Here is a 20,052-nt window from a genome sequence, read left to right as displayed (position 1 = left end):
TGAAGCTCTGGACAGTTCTGTAGCAAAGCCATGTCTTGTTCTGCTGTAAACTGTTCTAACAGACACTCAGAGGGGAATTCTCTGCAGTTTTTCCAGTATGTTGCTCGTTGTGATGCTTAAGCTAGCTCGTTGTAGTGATGTTATAACTAGTAAACCAACATGAGCGAATGAAGTGATGGCACAAACCAAGGCCGCTAACACTAGCTACATTTGATAATAATTCACTATTAACTATATGACCTTAGAGAACACTCAGTGTGGTGTGTTAAGGTTAACCAGTCTCTCCTTTTTAAACAAATGCCACAGAAAGAATGAGTGGAGTATATAAAAGCACTTCTCCATTCAGATGGGTAACTCACTGCAGGTGTCAGAGCTAGATGAACATCATGGAGAGCAGTGAATTTTTTCCTCAGAAAAAAGCTGTGTTGAGTGTAAATGTTGACTGTTTTTTATATTTCCAGTTGGTACATTACATTCACTACTTATACTTTCATTACTTTGATTAAAATGATTGATAATATCAGCTAGCTAGCAAATGGTAGCTTATCTTAAGCTGCACTTCAGGTAATATCAGCGTGCATGCTCAGGTACGAGCGTCCATCACTAATATGGGTGTGTCAGAGATACGAGTGTCCATCACTAATATGGGTGGGTGACAGGTACGAGCGTCCATCACTAATATGGGTGGATGAGAGGCGAACCCACTGTCCGCCTAGCCTTTCTCCACTTATTCAATATAGAACTTCAGTAGCTCTTTGGGATTCAGCCACTAGAGAGCAGCATTGACCAATTTATAGCTCTAAATCAATTTCATTTCATTTAATTCTGCAGAAATGTATAGTCTAAACTTACACTGAAAGATTTATCCATTTATTTATTAAATGTTCAGACAAGAGAAGCCAGTTCAAATAAGAAAACCTTTATTCAAACGAATGCCAAGCCACAGCAGACAAAAAGAAAAGGAGGGAAAATTATTACATTAACTTAAAGATACAAAGATTCATTAAAGCAGTAAGCAAACATAAACCAGAAGCTAAGTATCAGTAGCACTTGTTTCTAAACCAACCTTACACCACAGCACGGTCGAGTTCTGGATTGTGATTGGTCAGAAGGTGTTGATTAATTTTCTATAACAGCAGCTCTGACAGTAGCACAGCTGCATATCACAGGTTTATAATAATGCACTTGTTCTAAAACGTTATTGGTTCTGTAGAAAAAGCTCACTCACAACTCATTCACCGGCTCATTACAGTGGACGCGCCACATAAACTGATTAAAAAAAACTTGTATAGTCTTTGATATGGTAAAGTTTTCTTCAAGGAGATGTTTGTATATTATTTATGGAAGGAGTCTCCAGTGTCAGTGCTTTGAAACAGTCAGAGGTAAAGCTGTAATTTTAAGCTTCTTTGTGGTTTCTCAGTAACATGACAAGTGTTTTTATCTTATAAACTACAAAATGGAGAAAATATAGATAACAAGAATTATTCTTATTATATTATAGTGTATTATATTGTTATAGAAAAAAATTGGTTTAAATGTTCTACTAGACAGGATGTTTACAGGAAATAAACTCAGACTAATACTAATAAGTCTTAAAACGTAATGTGCAGTGGCAGCTGATATTAAATGGCAGGGCTAAAATCTATCAGTAGCAATGGACAATTTAACTAGGATTGAACAACAACAACAGTAATAATAATAATAATAATAATAATAATAATAATAATCCTTATCATCTGCAAGCTCCTCTGGATAAGGGCATTTGTTATATACTCTAAATGTAATTAAATGTAACAAAATGTAACTAAATGTCTAATTATAGTCTTAGCCCTTCATGATATTCTGTGTGTTTCTTATGAGTGCTGGTGGTGCTGTTGCACTCACTTTAAAAAAAAAAATCCAAAATAATCCTCTTTAAAACATTTGTTAACTTCAAATAAGATGATGTGGATGCCAAAAATGAAACCTTAGTCCTGCTAGCCCATTGATACGACCTCTCCTAACCTTTTATTTAATAGATTTGATTTTATTCTCTCTTATCAACCAGGTAGTAAAACTGAGAACCCTGATGCTCTTTCCAGGGAGTTTAACCGTTCTGAGCTAGCCTAGTCCCCAGAGGTGATCATCCGACCACCAAGGATGTTCTGGAGTCGATGCATTCTTCATGGTTTCATCCAGGAGTGTCAAAGACCTCAGACTTCGTCTGTTGATGGTTCTGGTGGCTGAAGATGGTGTAGGACATTAGATCTTTTGTAGCCATCTGTAGCACCTGCACATGGACCAAGAACACCAGATCTTCCCCACAAGGCCTTTTACATCCTCATCCCACCCCTCTCATCCTTGGTTGCATGTTTCCATGGATTTTGTCACTGTCTTACCATCTTCACATGTTACAAAATACAATTATTCTTGTCATGGTATATAGATTTTCGAAGGCCTGTCACCTCACACCATTGCCCAAAGTTCCCTTTGCTCGAGAGACTGCTAAAAGTATGCTCCAACTGTTTTTTTTTCAGCCTTATGATGGCCTCTTTCACTTGCATTGACACCTCTTTGGACCGCATATTGAGAGTTCCCATGAACAGTTACCAAATGCAAATTCAACACTTGGAATCAACTCCAGACCTTTTATCTCCTTAATTTGTCATGAAATAATGAGGAAACAGGCCATGAAACTGCTTATCAGTCAATTGGCCAATTACTTTTAGCCTGTGAAAATGGAGGGACTCTAGAAAATGGCTGTAATTCCTAAACAATTAATGCAGTATTTCGTTAAACCCCTTGAATTAAAGCTGAAAGACTTCACTTCAATCACATCTTGATTGCTTCATTTCAAATCTGTTGTGGTGGTGTACAGAGGCAAAAATTATGAAAATTGTGTCCCTGTCCAACTACTTATGGACCTGACTGTACATTTAGTTTACTATAATAGACAGTATGATGAATAAAATGTGAGAGAAAATTTGGTGTTTCTCGGTCGCAGTTTTAACACATTAAGCCATGGTAAGCTGTTTCCTTATAAAAGGTTTCTATAGAGCTGAAAATGGTTTTGTGAAAATGATTTTTCAGTTCCTGCTTAGCCCTTTGGGTGGTGGAGAGGGATTATGAAAAGGTAAGTGTGTGAGATTTAGTGTCAGTTTGTCGTTGTTTTGGTGCATTAAGCCAGTGGTTCTGGTTCACCTGAGTTGGATTTAGCACTGATTCGTCACACTACTGGAATTACATTTGTACATTTCTTCTTTAATGTGGTTATTTATTATTAAATGACAATGCACACTTTTATAGTTATAAATATAGTTATAAACTTTGATTGTAATGCCTTTAACAATGCTGATGATGTATTAAACAATAAAACTAGACACAAGCAGCAATCTTTGGGGTCCAAGAACTGAGAAATGCCTGGTGAACACTGATTGACCGATGGTGATCATGTTTTTTGTTTATTTTATTTTTAAATAACCCAGTCATCATAAAAATCTACTTACAGAAAACTAAATAAAATGAGTAATTAAAAGTCATCACTATAACTGTCCTTGTCCTGGAATTTTGTATGTGTTGTAGGAGCACTTAAAGATTACAAATGATATGACTGACACTTTATCAGTCTCTTTTGTCTTTAGGTTTGGAATGATTTTTCTACACACTTATTTTGCAGGTTATCTCATGGAGAGATACTGGGTTGTGGAATATCCTGAGCCAGTTTGTGCTGTGAGAGGATTCAGTATCTTCATTCTCTCTAGTTACTATTATCCACAGCCAAATTATCAGGTTGAATAAATGCTTTGGTGAAAGGGGCAGCTGCCATGGCCCCGGACTGCCACCAGAGGGAGACAGAGCGCTGCCTCTCAGTAATTAGTGGTAACCTGTGCCACCTGTGACTGGCCTATTTAAGGGCTACTTACAGATTGCTCAAATGCTCAGTCTTGAGTTTATCCTGTGAGTGCAAGACTAAGCTGGTATTGTGAAAACTAGAGCTGTTCTCTGGTCCTTTCCTCTGTGCTGGGTTGGCCTCACCTTGTCACCCTCTCATGTCTTCAGCTTCCTTCTCTTGGGGGAAAAAAAACCTCTTCTGTTTCCTTGTTAGCTCTCTGTAGTGAGCAGTCAGAGGTTTCTCCCCTGATGGTCCTCAGTTTGTGCCTTTAGTTTCTCCTTTGTTCCTATTCTTGCTAGCTCATCTGGGTTTCTTTGTTTTGGTTTGCTGTAAGGTGAAAGCTAGGGTTCATATGCCTTAAACCTAGCTCCCCTTCCGATTTCAGTCCTTCTCATGGAACACTGGTAATGTGCTTGCTCTCTAACCCAGAGATTGTGATTTTGAATCCGATTCTGGGTGATGTTTTTGTGTATTTTAGGAAATTGCTTTTTTTTTTTTTTTCATTTTGTTACTTTTCTCCATAACCAGGATAGTGTGTGTTGGCCTGAGCTAATTTATTTTCTGTTTTGGAGGTTTCTGTTTATCCTCCTTATCTGCTCTGTACTTGAGTTCTATATCTTGAGTATTAATGAGCCACAACTCAGTTTGCCCTGGTGTCCTGTATCCTGAGGCCTGGGTTTGAATCCACTGTATGGTGAATCGCCTTTGTTGCTTGATGAACTCAAAAATGGGCAAGTGTACAGACCCACCGCATGTTTAACAGCTCATAAAACACTAAGTCGTACTTTCAGTATGTTGGAGACAAATCACACTGCACTTAATCCCCGATGTACAGTTCAGTTATTCCAGAGAGTACAAATTCAGATTTATAACCAATGTGGATAGTGCCAGTTAATCAAAAACTAATACAGGATTCAAAATGCATTATTTAAAACCGATAAAAAATAAATGAGGAAAAAACAATAGGCAACAAATCTATTTATGTATTCTGTTCACACACACTGAGCTCTTGTACTGACTATCACATGATCTTAACTCAGAATGCTCCTCTGTACGTTATGCATCAGGATCTATACTGCTGAGATGGAACAGCTCCATGTAAATGTCCATGCTTTTGGAATGGGATGTCCAACAAGATCATATGTGATGGTCAAGTGTCCACATACTTTGGCCATACAGTGTATTTCTGAATCAAAATTGTTTTTTAATAACTTCTGGGTGTGTGTGTGTGTGTGTGTGTGTGAGAAAGACAGTGCATGAGGCCTCTGCTCGTCTTCCTGTCTTAATGCTTTGACACTCTTGTGGTGGCTTAGTTTGTAGCTATATTGGGTATATTCTATTATTCCAGGAAGTACTTTTAATTCTCATATTTCATGACCAAGTGAGTGAGCTCAGCTCAGTGTATATACATAGACCCAACACTGAGTGTGTGAAGTTCTTACTGAATAAGAGATGAAGATGCTGCACTTGGCTACGATTCTGCTCACGCTGTCCAGTATGAAACATCATCTCACTCTTACACACAATTATTGTTCAGAGTTTTAAGTGTTTGCTGATTGATGTTGCAGTGTGTACGGTCAGTTATTGGATTATACACTTGGACAAACACATTATACTGTCTAATGTCAGTGAATGTTTGATTTCAAGCTGATAAAAGATTTCTAATGGTGGTGATTAAGTAAGTTTCAGTAATAAGAAACAAAACAACATTAGTAATTAACTCTCATTAAAATCTCAGTGCACTGTTAAGATCAAGATTCAATTCAATTTTATTTGTACTGTATAGCTCTTTTAACAATGGACAGTGTTACAAAAAGGCTGGACAGAAATATATAAATTTGAAATTTATTAGTTTATTCCTAATGAGCAAGCCAGAGGTGACGGTTGCAAGGGTCCTTGAGAGGAACCAGACTCAAAAGGGAACCCATCCTCATCTGGGAGACACTGAATAGTGTGATTATAGATCAAAAACAGATAAGACAAAGAACACAAGAGCACCCACTAGACTCCTGCTGTACATCTAACCTCTGACCTTTAACTAACAGACAGAAAAGACTGAGCCCCAGGTAGCTGTACTACATTTCAGACAGGTTGCCATGTGCTGATAAAACCATTCATATCATCATGTAAGGAAAGTCAGTTTTTTCCAGAGGTAATATTAAGATGAAGACATTTTATGAGGAGTCATGTTTGTCATGTTTTGCTTCTTTTGGAAAGTCTTTTTGATGGCAGCAAAATCATGCAGTAAGTTAAAAGAATAACTTAGAAATAGACTGGTGTGTGCTGAAGGAGCTTTTGAAGAAACAGAAACATTTCTGCTTCTGAGATTAGCTTTTGAAAGAGTGCAGAGAGACACATGAGACTTTGAAGATAGGATAAATAGTTGCGTGGAACATTTTGAAAAAGTATTAATGGATAAATGTGAATCTACCTGTCAAGACTACATTACCCATCAGCCCCATGCACATCATGAGATCATGCACACCTGAGTCACGTTAAGGTTCTTGTTTTTCTAGTCCATGTTCTTAGTGTTTGTTGTTGTGTCGCACCTCATTTTCATTTATATGACCTCTTTAGAAAATATTGTAAATTAGTTTTAAACATTCAGTATTCAGGATTATTTAACAAGATTAGCTAACTACAGGGCTGTGGCCTTAGCAAGAGCTTTGTACATTTTTTTTAAAACATTCTAATAAAACACTTAATAACACTATTAAAATACTGATTCAGGTCTAGTCTACTATCTCTATTAAAATATTCAAAACATGTCAATTTAATGGAGATGAATAAATTTAATTTGAAATCTGGCTGCCATGATTGTTAATATTTATTTCTCAATGATGCATAAGACAGAGATTAGCAGCCAGGTGTCACACTAAAGAAATGCACAAGATTTGTAGATTAGTTAATCATCAAGAAGTGTGACTACCTTTTATAAAAGCAGAACTTTTGGCAGTTTGGGGTTCTGGAGCACTCAGGTGTGTGTCAACATCATACCAAGAAGAAAGGACCATGACCTCAGAGAGGCAATTGTTGCTGCTTCTCAATCTGAGAAGGATTATAAGGCCATCTCCAAACAATTTGAAATTTGTCATTCTACAGTGTGACAGATTGTTTACAAAAGGAGAGCCTTCAAGACAGTTGCCAATCTTCCCAGGAGTGGGTGTGTGAGCAAATTTAGTCTATGAACAGACCCTTTAATGCTCAGAGGTATAAAGAAAAGCCCCAGAGCTATCATGTGACATACAGGCCTCTGTAAGTACATTAAATGTTTATGTTCATCACAGCATAATCAGAAAAAGACTGAACAAGTATGACTTTCATGGAAGATTGAGTACCCTGAACAAACCACAAAAGTTCTGGAACAATATCCTTTGGACTGATAAGACCAAGGTGGAGATGTTTGGTTATCATGCACAGTGCCATGTTTGGTGAAAATGAAACACAGCATATTACCACAAACACCTCATACTAACTGTGAAATGTGGTGATGGAGGGGGAGGGGGTGATTTCAGCTTGTTTTGCAACCACAGGAGCTGGGAAACTTGCAGTCATTGAGACAACGATGAACTCCACGTTATACCAGAATATTCTTGAGATAAATGTGAGATCATCTGTCCAGCAGCTTAAGCTGGGCTGAAATTGGGTCATGCAACAGGACAATGATCCCAAACACAGCAGCAATTCGAAAACCCAATGGCTAAAGAAGAGAAAAATGAAGGTGTTGGAATGGCCAAGTCAAAGTCCAGATCTCAACCCCATTGAGATGCCGTGGTGAGATCTTAAGAGAATTGTGCATAAACGAATGCCCTCAAACATCAGTGAACTGAAGCAACTTTGCAAAGAAGAGTGGGCCAGAATTTCTCCAAAACGACATGAGAGACTGAAAAACTGCTAAAGAAAATGTTTTACTTTGTTATTGTTGCTAAACGTGGTTTTACATGCGACATGTAGGGTGTACGTATTTTTTCCCCACCTGGTTTCTGTACGTTGGTTTAAGTTTTGGGAAAAAAATGACTACATTCTGTAATCTGTTTTTTTTTTTTTTTTGTCACCTGAGGTTATTTGTTTATTGAAGTTGGTGAAGACCACACAGTTGTCATTTAGGCCCTGATAAATAAAAGTACAATTGAAGAAGCTGTACTTTCTTATTCCCATGTATCATGTATATGTATCAGATGAACACACATGAATACACACAATATACTGTATAAAACAATATATCAGTGTAACTTCATCAATCTCCTTTAATCTCCATTTATTTCTCTACACAGGTGTTCTCTCTCAGAGCAGTGATTGGGGTGTGAAATATCCCGATAAGCCGATCTGTGCTGTGAGAGGATTCAGTGTCTCCATTCCCTGTAGTTATTCTTATCCAACATCAAATTCCAATATTCAGGTGACGCAAAAGCTTTGGTGCTCAATGAACACAAACACAGGAAGGTGTTTGGACCCACCGTATGTTTATAGCAGCTCATCAAACACCAAGTCAGACTTTGAGTACGCTGGAGACGACAAATCAAACTGCACTTTGTTAATCCACAACGTACAGTTCAGTTATTCTGGAGAGTACAAATTCAGATTTATAACTGATCAGCCTAGTGACAGATACACAGGTGATCCTGGAGTGATTCTACAAGTTGCAGGTAAATTTTAATGATTAAAATAAAAATCCAAATTATTCATTATCTGTATAGTTTACTCCCCTATAGGAATAAATTATAGTTTTGCAAATCTTTCTTGTTGTGAACTTGTTGAATCCATTGCCGAGATCAGCTTTAATTTTATCAAGAAATCTCATTTAGCTGATGTTTATTATTCAATAATACATTTTTAACTGTGTGAGAAATCCTGATTCACTGACGTGGAGTCTTTCCTGCTCTCTGAAAAGATATAAAGGTGTCACTAATCAGGCTCAGTGGAAACGGAACCCTTAAACAAGGAGACTCGTTAAATCTGATGTGTGATGTGAAGTGCACACACAGTTCCTCACAGTTTGTGTGGTCTAAGAACAACGAGCGCTTACCTGCATCAGGACCCGTTCTTCACTTTCCTGCTCTAACCGTGAGGGATTCTGGGAATTACACCTGCACTTGGAAAACCAATGAGGCGTCAGGATCTGAAACGATCAGTCTTCAGGTTGAGGGTGGGTCCATCTGCTCACAACATTCCTGCCTCTGTGTGTGTGTGTCGGAATATTTGAAGACATGTCTAAAATTATTGATAGGATCTGTACATGCTTCCTCTCTAATATAGATCTGTTGGGAGATTTTTTCTTTTAATTTTACCTTTTTAAATCTTGATGGCATTATGTGCACACTTATTTTGCAGGTGTTCTCAATCACAGAGACTGGGGTGTGAAATATCCTGATAAGCCGATCTGTGCTGTCAGAGGATTCAGTGTCTCCATTCCATGTAGTTATTATTATCCACAGCAAAATTATCAGGTGATAGAAAAGCTTTGGTGCTCAATGAACTCAAACAGAGATCAGTGTCCTGGCCCACCGTATAACAGCTCATCAAACACCAAGTCAGACTTTGAGTACGCTGGAGACGACAAATCAAACTGCACTTTGTTAATCCACAATCTACAGTCCAGTGATTCTGGAGAGTACAGATTCAGATTTGTAACTAATGTGATCGATGGCAAATGGACCGGTGAACCTGGAGTGATTCTACAAGTTGCAGGTAAATGCTGTGATTTAAAAATAAAAAGCTAAAATAAAATATTCTTTATGTGCATAATGAACTTTCCATAAGTTTCCACTGCGAAGGAGTGTTTTTATTCTACCAGTTATCAAAAATATTTTCAGCTGCTAATAAATTAATGGCAGAATATGATGGGGCATGCTGTTATTGGAAAATAATCAATGACCTGGTGGTGTGATGCAGCCTGACGTAATGTTGATTATTTTCTCATAACAGAACAAGCACATTAATAGAAACCTGTGATTTGCAGCTGTGCTACTGTCAGAGCTGCTGTTATAGAAAATTTATCAACACCTTCTGACCAATCACAATCCAAAATTCAACAGCTCTGTGGTGTAGACATTACATAGAAAACATATATTAATAAAAATGATGGAATCTTTTTCAAGAAATATAATTTTTTTAAAATAACAAAGCACATTATATAAGACTGTGTTGTTGACTCAGACTTTAGGATGCGACTGTAGTATAATTATTAACCCCCTCTCAGTCCTGATTCACTGACGTGGAGTCTTTCCTGCTCTCTGAAAAAGATTTAAAGGTGTCACTAATCAGGCTCAGTGGAAACGGAATCCTTAAACAAGGAGACTCGTTAAATCTGACATGTGATGTGAACTGCACACACAGTTCCTCACAGTTTGTGTGGTCTAAGAACAACGAGCAGTTAAACACACCAGGACCCGTTCTTCACTTTCCTGCTCTAACTGTGAGGGATTCTGGGAATTATACCTGCACTTGGAAAACCAATGAGACGTCAGGATCTGAAACGATCAGCCTTCAGGTCGAGGGTGGGTCCATCTGCTCACAACATTCCTGAAGTTTAAATATCAGACTGTCTCTAATGATTACTGAAGGAAATAATGTGACTTGTGTTCAGTTAAATATTCACATGTTAAAATACTGTTGTTTAACAGGTGAAAATCCTGAAAATCCTTATCACTGGCCAATCTGGATCATTGTTTTAGTGACAGCCGGACTGATTTTCATCATCGTAGCTATCCTAGCTGTGATTTACAACAGGAGGTAAAACAGTCTTAAAAACTCACAATCTTTTTGTGAAACAAAAAATGTCTTTATAAAAGCATACAATTTTGACATGTCACAAGCTGTACTACCAAACTGTTAATTTAGTAGTAAACAGCAGTTAACGTGTAGTTTGTGTCTCAAACAGGTTTTTGTGTGAGCGCAGGAGTGTCGACACTGAGCAGCAGAATGAAGACGATTCTGATATCTATGCTAATGTCCAGCAGAAGGAGGACGATTCTGATATCTATGCTAATGTGTAATAGCAATGAGCTGACCACAGTTTCACACCTCATGCTCAACATAGTCTTCTTCTTGTGAATTTCCTGTGTGAGATGAAAAAGTTACACATCACTTACATTTCCTTTGTGTTGCATTTGAGCTTAATTTCAAGATAGACAACTTAGCCATTTATTACATTTATTGGAATTTCAGTCATGGAGCAATTTTTGAAGTTGGTTTAGAAACGATTCTTAATTTCTATTTATTTATTACTTTTGCTGTATAATTACAACTGATACACAAATGAAACCTACACAACCTGTAACAGAAACCAACACACACTTGTCTGTATACACGGCATATTTAGTAAATACTTCCAGTCTCTTTGTGTTAAACCACATCTTTTACAGTTACTTCCTCTGCAGAATGATGGGGTTTTATTTTTAAGGCCTCAGACTTGTTTCACATTAAACTTCTAGAACAATAAAATTGTGTTTATCTTCTAAAGTGTGTGATTTTTTTCTTTTTTGGGAGGATGATGGTTAAAAGACATGAATGAATTCACATCCACAGTAGCCTGATTAACCAGATGCTTTATTACAACTGCTCAGTAATTGAAGAGAAAACGTACAGAGGTTCAGGTTTCCATCACTGGATGGCGATGTTGTTCTTTGCAGCAGACCTCAACACATTTTCTGTATTTGAAGACATGAACATGCATCCCCTCTGCTGTTACACTCAAACTTCATACATATATTTTCTGGAAAATCAAACTAGAGACTTGAGGATCTGGTGTAATAGCGAAAAAAAAAAACTTTGTCTATATTATTCAAAGTAGGCAAATACATTAACATAGCAGTGGGCATGATCATTATCATCACTGTTACTGTGTTAATTATTACAGTAACAAAATTTAAAGATAAATAACAGCTTAAAAATAGGAAGAAATCTAATCTCCTGCAGCATGAGCAAAAAACTTCACACAGCATGTATGTTACCTTATACATAAAAAGACAACCCTTTTTTTTGCATTATGCTTAAAATAAGTTTTTGTTAGGGAAAAAACAATAAAGCACTCTGCTAAAATGAGGATGCGAACAATCATTTACATTTACTCATTTGGCAGACACATTTATCCAAAGTGACTTACAGTTGAGCAGAGCAGATGAAGTTTAAAGAACTTGCTCAAGAATCCAACAGTGGCAGCTTGGCAGTGCCGGGATTTTATATAATTAAAAATTCCCTGCATTAAATGGTAATGATCAACATCAGAATCAGAAAATCTTGTTTCTAAAGCTGTATTCAGACAGGATTAGTTTTGCGGACTTAAGTTGTCAGGTTTCAGGCTGTATTCTGCCTTTTGGCCACCTGATGGCGACCCTGAGGACTTTCTATTAGAGCTCCAGACTAGTTAATGTGTTTCAGTTGCCCTGTTTGCTCGAGTCTTTGCTCATTCTTTGCCTTGGTTTTGGCCTTGTGTAAGTCTCTGCCCTGCTCTTCTGCTTTTTGTCATGTATGACTACCTTGCTAGTTTTTTTATGGACTGTGACTGCTAAAATCCTGCCTTGGATCTTTGCCCTGTTTTTTGTATTTTGTTGGAATTTTTGCCCTGACTTTTGTTTTTTATTTTTGATGTCTTCTGAGCGTTACATTGTTTGAATTTTTTGCTTGCTTGTTTTTTCCCTTTTGGATTTTTTGCCTTTTGCTACTAGTCACCCTGCTGACATTCCTTGTCATTTTTTGCTCTTCCCCTATTAAACCATTCAACCTACTCCTATACCAGCCTCTGCTTTTGGGTCCTCTCATCTATGTTTATCTCCACCAGTAGAGCATTAGACCTGTACCCAGAGATCCTGGGTTCAAATCCTCCTCTCCCAGCCCCTCAGCAATACGATGGGAATTCTAGTGATTGTTCAGGATTTTTGACAAAGTGTTCACTTACCTTCGAGCTTCAGCCCTCCTCCTTCCCCACTAATCGCTCCCGTATAGCTTACATTATCACTCTTCTCACTGGTATAGCTTACATTATCACTCTTCTCACTGGAGGATCTTATTGAGATGTCCCTTCGCCTGGACAACCGACTGCGGGAAAGGGCTCTTGCCCTCACCCTCCCACACACCTCTGTAACTGATTTTCGACCCCCTCTCCACTTCAACCCACAAGGGGACTCTCACCTACTCCGAGAAACACCCGAACCTATGCAATTGGGGAGCACCCGCCTTTCTCCCGCAGAGTGTGAACGTCGTATGAGGGAAAGATGCTACTTGTACTGTGGAAAGCAAGACCATTTTCATGATAGCTGTCCAGAGCTGTTGGGAAAAGCCCGACCCCGTCCAGCACAGGGAGGGTTGTTAACGGGAACTACCTCCCCTCCCACTTGCTCCAGTCCAGGCTTTCTTTTGCCTATCACTATCTCCTGGGGTAAAGCTAAAGTACACTATCTTAAGGCTCTCATGGATTCCGGAGCTGCTGGCAACTTTATGGACATTTCATTAGCCCACTCACTTCAAGTTCCTTGTTCTCCTCTGCCTTCTCCCTTGTCTGTTACTGCCCTCGATGGTCGCCCTCTGGGTAAAGGCAGCATCTGCCAGAGCACGACTCAGGAGAAGATTCAATTCTACCTCATCCACTGCCCTGAGTTTCCAGTAGTCCTTGGTTACCCCTGGCTTACTTATCATAATCCTCACATTAACTGGTCTACCTGTACTGTTCTTGAGTGGAGTTCCATATGTTCTGTTACCTGACACTTTCCTAGCATCTCACCAGCTCCCAAACCTCCCGAGTCTCCCGAGTCCCTAGTTTTATCTCAAGTCCCTTCCCTGTACATGGACCTTAAGGAGGTTTTTAGTAAAGGAAAAGCCACCTCCCTACCATCACCCTTATGACTGTGGTGTTGACCTGCTCCCAGGCACATGCCCCCCCAGGGGCGTATTCTTTCTCTGTCTGCACCCGAGCGTGTTGCCATGGATGAATATATCAGAGACGCACTGGCCTCAGGACTCATTCGCCCCTCAACATCTCCTGCTGGGGCTGGTTTCTTTTTTTGTAGGCAAGAAGGATGGGGGTCTTCGCCCCTGTATTGATTATCAGGGGCTGAATAAAATCATGGTGAGAAACCGAAACCCTCTTCCTCTTATGACTACTGCCGTTGATCTTTTGCAGGGAGGCACCATCTTCACTAAACTGGACCTTCGCAATGCCTACCACCTAGTCCGCATCAGGGAGGGTGATGAGTGGAAGACTGCTTTTAACACTCAGATCTAGGGGTAGGGGCGGTGCTGTCACAGAGAGGGGCTGATAATAAGATTCACCCTTGTGCCTTTTTTTTCTCACAGATTGTCACCTTCTGAAAGGAACTATGATGTGGGAGACAGGGAGCTGCTCGCAGTGAAACTGGCTCTGGAGGAATGGAGGCACTGGCTGGAGAGAGCCCAAAATCCTTTCATGGTATGGACTGATCATAAAAACCTCCAATATCTCCAGCAGGCCAAACTGTCTCGGGTTTTCCTCCAGGAAGATCCTCGAGCCTATGAAAGTCCCATACTACCCAGCACTAAGATTGTGGCGCCGGTTCGGTGGGGAATAGAAACTGTAGTTAAACAAGCCCTGCGAGGTGAGTCCAGTCCTGTCGGGGTTCCTGCTGGTTGTCTCTTTGTTCCCAATTCTGTCCGTTCTCAGGTCCTACAGTGGGGTCATTCCTCCCATCTCACCTGCCGTGCAGGAGCGAAGCGGACCCTGGAATTCCTGCAGAGACACTTCTGGTGGCCCACCATCAGGGAGGATGTCAGGGCATTTGTCTCTGCTTGCCAGACCTGTTCCCAAAGTAAGGATTAACACCTCCGTCCTCAAGGGTTGCTTCATTCTCTGTCCATTCCCCAATGGCCTTGGTCCCACATTTCCCTTGACTTCATTACCGGACTGCCTTCGTCCCAAGGTAATACAGTTATCCTCATTATTGTTGATGGGTTCTCTAAGGCCTGTCTCTTTCTGCTATTGACCAAACTCCCCACTGCTAGAGAAACTGCTGAACTAATATGCACACGTGTTTTTGGAGTCTGTGGTCTACGACAGGATATTGTTTCAGACCGGGGGCCTCAGTTCACATCACGCTTCTGGCAAGCATTCTGCAAGTTGATTGGGGCCACTGCCAGCCTGTCCTCTGGGTTCCACCCTCAATCTAATGGTCAGACAGAACGGATCTACCAGGTCCTGGAGATGATGCTGCGGTGTTTGGTTTCCAATCCCACCTACTGGTCACCTCCTATCGGCTTCGTTTTCCTGCATCCATGAAGATCAACCCAACATTTCATGTGTCCCTGTTAAGGCCAGTTGTCTCCTGCCCTCTAGCCCCTGCCCCTAAACCACCACCGCCACCCCGTATCATCGAGGGTCAGCCTGCATTCACTGTTCGTTGCCTCCTAGTCTCCCGCAAAGCCTGCGGTGGAGCCCTACAGTACCTCGTTGACTGGGAGGGGTATGGTCCGGAGGAGCGCTCCTGGGTTCCTGCCCGAGATATCCTGGACAAGGACCTCATTAGGGACTTTCACACCCAACACCCTGATCGTCCAGCTGGGAATGTCAGGAGACGTCCATAAACGGGGGGGGTTCTGTCAGGTTTCAGACTTGCCTTTTGGCCACCTGATGGTGACCCTGAGGACTTTCTATTAGAGCTCCAGACTAGTTTATGTGTTTCAGCTGTGTCTCATTTTCCTGTGTAATTAAGTTGCCCTGTTTGCTAGAATCTTTGCTCAGTCTTTGCCTTGGTTTTGACCTTCTGTAAGTCTCTGCCCTGCTCTTCTGCTTTTTGTCATGTATGACTACCTTGCTAGTTTTTTTATGGACTGTGACTGCTAAAATCCTGCCTTGGATCTTTGCCCTGTTTTTTGTATTTTGTTGGAATTTTTGCCCTAGCTTTTGTGTTTTATTTTTGATGTCTTCTGAGCGTTGCATTGTTTGAGTTTTTTGCTCGCCTAGTTTTTTCCCTTTTTTTCCCTTTTGGATTTTTTGCCTTTTGCTACTAGTCACCCTGCTGACATTCCTTGTCTTTTTTTGCTCTTCCCCTATTAAACCATTCAAACTACTCCTATACCAGCCTCTGCTTTTGGGTCCTCTCATCTATGTTTATCTCCACCAGTAGAGCATTAGACCTATACCCAGAGATCCTGGGTTCAAATCCTGCTCTGGTCCTGACATAAGTAATGTTGTTGGAGGACGTTTGTAGTGATTCTGAGCAAAATCACACAGGATCAGGGCTCTCTGTATGAATCCCACAGATGGGCGTGTCTTCACGATGTACGCATGGTCGTTGCACTAAAAGTAGCCTACTACACACACCTTATATATTTAATCCAAACGGATTGCTTTGCCCTTTATTATACAGTAAGTGCTGGTTGTGAGGGGGCGTGGCCACAAGTCGTGCTTGCGCATCAGGAGGTCACATGACTATAACATGTATACAGGCTGTACCTGCCACTGCAACTCGCTCCTGGCAGGTCTGCCTCTGAGCGCCATTCGACCTCTGCAACTGATCCAGAATGCAGCTGGACGACTGGTTTTCAACCTTCCTAAGTTCTCCCACACCACCCCATTGCTACACTCCCTTCACTGGCTTTCTGTAGCTGCCCACATCAGATTTAAAACACTGACACTTGCCTACAAAGCCAAAAACGGACCAGCACCTACTTACCTCAAAGCACTTATCACACCACACAATGCACCACACTCCCTCCGGTCCTCTAGCACTGCTCAACTGCTCCCACCATCTCTCAGGGTACAAGGAAGAACTGCATCAGGATGTATTTATTGATAGAGACTTCAAAAGCACTTCTGTAAGTCGCTCTGGATAAGCGCGTCTGCCAAATGCCATAAATGTAAATGTCCCTGGCTAGTAGTAAGTCAGTAACTGTTTTGGCAGGAGACAATAGAAAAGATGGAACTTTTCCTGTCTTTATACTGAAGAAAAAGCACAAAAACTCTTTTCCCACAGGATATAATGCAATCTTTATCAACATGTCAATTCAGACAGAATATACAATATATTACATCTTGTTTATTCTACAGGTTCTTGTTTATTCTACAGGGGCATCCATGGCTGGCTACTCATGACCCATCCATTTCCTGGAAATATGGTGAGCTAACACAATGGTCAGACTACTGTTACTCGCACTGTCTTCATGTTGCAATTTCCCTGCCATGTTTTACTACCAGTATTGAAAGCCCAGATCCCTGATGAGTATGCAGAATTCTCCAAAATTTTTAGTAAAGCTAAGGCAACTCAACTCCCTCTTCACCGACCTTGGGACTGTGCAATTGAGTTACTACCGAATATGACACCCCCTAAAAGCAAGGTATATCCATTGTCACGACCAGAAACCTTAGCCATGGAGACTTACATAGAAGAGGCATTAGCATCTGGATTTATTCGTCCTTCTACTTCACCGGCTGCAGCAGGCTTCTTCTTCATTGAGAAGAGGGACGGAGGCCTCTGACCATGTATAGATTACAGAGGATTAAATGCAGTAACCATAAAATATAGATATCCACTACCACTTGTTCCTTCAGCCCTTGAACAACTTCGGGAGGCACATATTTACACCAAGTTAGACTTGAGAAGTGCTTACAACCTCGTTTGAATCAGAGAAGGGGACGAATGGAAAACAGCATTCATCACCACTAGGGAGCACTATGAGTATCAGGTAATGCCATATGGGCTAGCCAATGCACCAGCAGTCTTCCAGTCATTCATCAATGAAATCTTCCGTGATCTCCTCAACCAGTGTGTGATAGCCTACATAGATGACATTCTCATATATTCTCAAGATAAGGCCCAACATATACAACATGTTAAGACAGTCCTCTCACGCCTCCAACAACACCAACTGTATGTTAAGGCAGAAAAATGTGAGTTCCACAGTACTCAAACCACCTTCCTCGGTTACTACATCAGCCACCAAGGTGTAGAAATGGATAGCTCAAAGATACAAGCTGTTTCTGAGTGGCCAAGACCCAATACAGTCAAAGAGCTTCAATGATTTTTGGGTTTTGCAAACTTTGATGAGGCACAAAAAGCTTATGTTTCCCTCAAGACCAGCTTCACCACAGCACCAATTCTCAAGCATCCAGACCCTAACCTCCCTTTTGTTGTGGAAGTAGATGCTTCTGACTGTGGTATTGGTGCAGTCATGGCAATCCAGGCAAACTTTACCCCTGTGCTTTCTTCTCTAGGAAATTGAATGAAGCTGAAAGAAATTATGACGTTGGGAATAAAGAGCTACTCTCTATGAAGGCTGCCCTAGAAGAATGGCGACACTGGCTAGAAGGGGCCATCCATCCTTTCCAAATCATCACTGATCACAAGAACCTTGAATACATTACGAGTGCCAAAAGACTCAATCCCCGTCAAGCCCGATGGTCATTGTTTTTTACTAGGTTCCAGTTCACAGTCACCTACCACCCTGGCAGAAAGAACAGCAAAGCAGATGCCCTCTCACGCAGGTATGATCCACCTCATGCGTTATCACATACTGAGCCCATATTACCACCCTCAGTCATCATCGCACCCATTACCTGGGACATCATGGAGGAGATCCAAAGAGCGCAGCAGTCTGATCCTGCACCACCTGAATGTCCACCAACGAAACACTACGTACCTCAAACTCTGCAACAAAGAACTATCCAGTGGGTCCACACATCCTTGAGCACAGGACACCCAGGTATTCAGAGAACAATCAATCTTGTACATAACTCATTTTGGTGGCCATCTCTAACAAGCGATGTTACTGCTTATATCAAATCTTGTCAAATTTGTGCCCAGTCTAAAACTCCAGAGACCTCACCTCCAGAGTCTGGCATGCCTTTTGCAAGCAACTAGATATCAACGTAAGCTTAACTTCGGGATATCATCCACAAACAAACGGACAGGTAGAGAGACTTAATCAGGAAATAGGCAGATATCTCAGGTCTTATTGCAGCCGAGAGCAACAAAGGTGGAGCAACTTCATCTCATTGGCTGAATATGCACAGAACTCCCTTACTCATTCCTCTACTGGCCTCACTCCTTTCCAATGCGTGCTGGGCTATCAACCTCCAATGTTCCCTTGGTCGGGAGAACCGTCTTCAGTGCCAGCGGTGGATGATTGGATCAGGTGGAGTGAACGGGTGTAGGATAGTGCGCACATTCGGCTGCAGCGGGCAGTACGAGCCCAACGGATCCAGGCCGACAGACGAAGACATCCTCACCCAAAATACCAGCCAGGTCAAAGAGTATGGCTATCCACACATGACCTCAAGTTGTGGCTACCCTGTAGGAAGCTCAGCCCAAGGTATGTGGGGCCTTTCAAAATATTACGTCAGATTAACCCAGTTACATACCGTTTGGAGCTTCCTACTAATTACCGTATCTCTCCCTCCTTCCATGTGTCCCTGCTGAAACTGGTCCACCCAATGTCTGGCCCCGGAACCACGGGTCATGAACCCCCACCTCCATTGGACAGTGATGGAGCGGCAGCATACATGGTCAACGAGATCTTGGACTCGAGACGAAGAGGGGGCCAGATGCAGTACCTGGTGGACTGGGAGGGCTATGGACCGGAGGAGAGAACTTGGGTAGCTGCCAGAGAAATACTGGATCCGTCGCTGATCCATGACTTTCACCAAGCACACCCTGACCACCCAGCACCACGACCAAGGGGACGTCCCAGCAGAAGAACACCGGGAGGTGTTCGTAGAGGGAGGGGTTCTGTCACAACTGAGGCTGATATCCATTCAGCCGTCCACCAGAGGGAGCCCTCTCCCGAATACTGATGTACTTCTTCTTCTATGCCTACTTCCTGTTTGGCACATGTATTTCAGGGCCTAGCTCACCTGTATTCATTGCGAAGTATTGTCAGCTTACCACTGCCTTACCGAGCGTTTCTTCATTGCCTATTGTTTGTATCTTGTTACATGATCTTTGTGCCTGACTTCTGGATTACGTCTTTTGGATTACTGCTTTGTTTTATTTGCCTGGTTGGACTGCCTCTCACATTACCGGACTTTTGCTTGACTCAACGACCTCGCCTCTTTGCCTCATTGTTTGGAGTTTTTTGCTGCTTGTGTTTAATAAACTCTCCGCACATGGATTCAGAAACTGCCTCCACGTCTGGTCCCTTACAATATTTAACTCGCACTTGAATCCGCCTTGTATTTCCTGACAATACATTTGAGCCCCTGAAAAAGTACTTTACTG

The 20,052-nt window shown here is 41.3% G+C and overlaps 1 protein-coding gene across 1 annotated transcript; it reads left to right on the top strand.

Moving 5' to 3' along the window:
• The first annotated feature begins 5,323 nt into the window (after positions 1–5,323).
• Positions 5,324–10,607, top strand: LOC128317188 (uncharacterized). The gene is made up of 6 exons (XM_053227825.1): positions 5,324–5,366; positions 8,146–8,517; positions 8,763–9,017; positions 9,203–9,559; positions 10,114–10,368; positions 10,495–10,607. The coding sequence occupies exons 1-6, from the start codon at positions 5,324–5,326 to the stop codon at positions 10,605–10,607; spliced, it is 1,395 nt and encodes a 464-aa protein (XP_053083800.1).
• Positions 10,608–20,052: the final 9,445 nt, after the last annotated feature.

This window comes from Pangasianodon hypophthalmus, chromosome 22 (assembly GCF_027358585.1).
Source record: "Pangasianodon hypophthalmus isolate fPanHyp1 chromosome 22, fPanHyp1.pri, whole genome shotgun sequence".
NCBI lineage: Eukaryota > Metazoa > Chordata > Actinopteri > Siluriformes > Pangasiidae > Pangasianodon > Pangasianodon hypophthalmus.
The sequence above is the reverse complement of the archived record's forward strand: the minus strand, read 5'-3'. Positions and strand labels throughout refer to the sequence as shown.

Coding starts and splice junctions, on each gene's coding strand:
- LOC128317188 (XM_053227825.1), top strand. CDS start 5,324: ATGAAGATGCTGCACTTGGCTACGATTCTGCTCACGCTGTCCA. Junction 8,518..8,762: donor AGTGATTCTACAAGTTGCAG/GTAAATTTTAAT, acceptor CTCTCTGAAAAG/ATATAAAGGTGTCACTAATC. Junction 10,369..10,494: donor GATCAGCCTTCAGGTCGAGG/GTGGGTCCATCT, acceptor GTTGTTTAACAG/GTGAAAATCCTGAAAATCCT.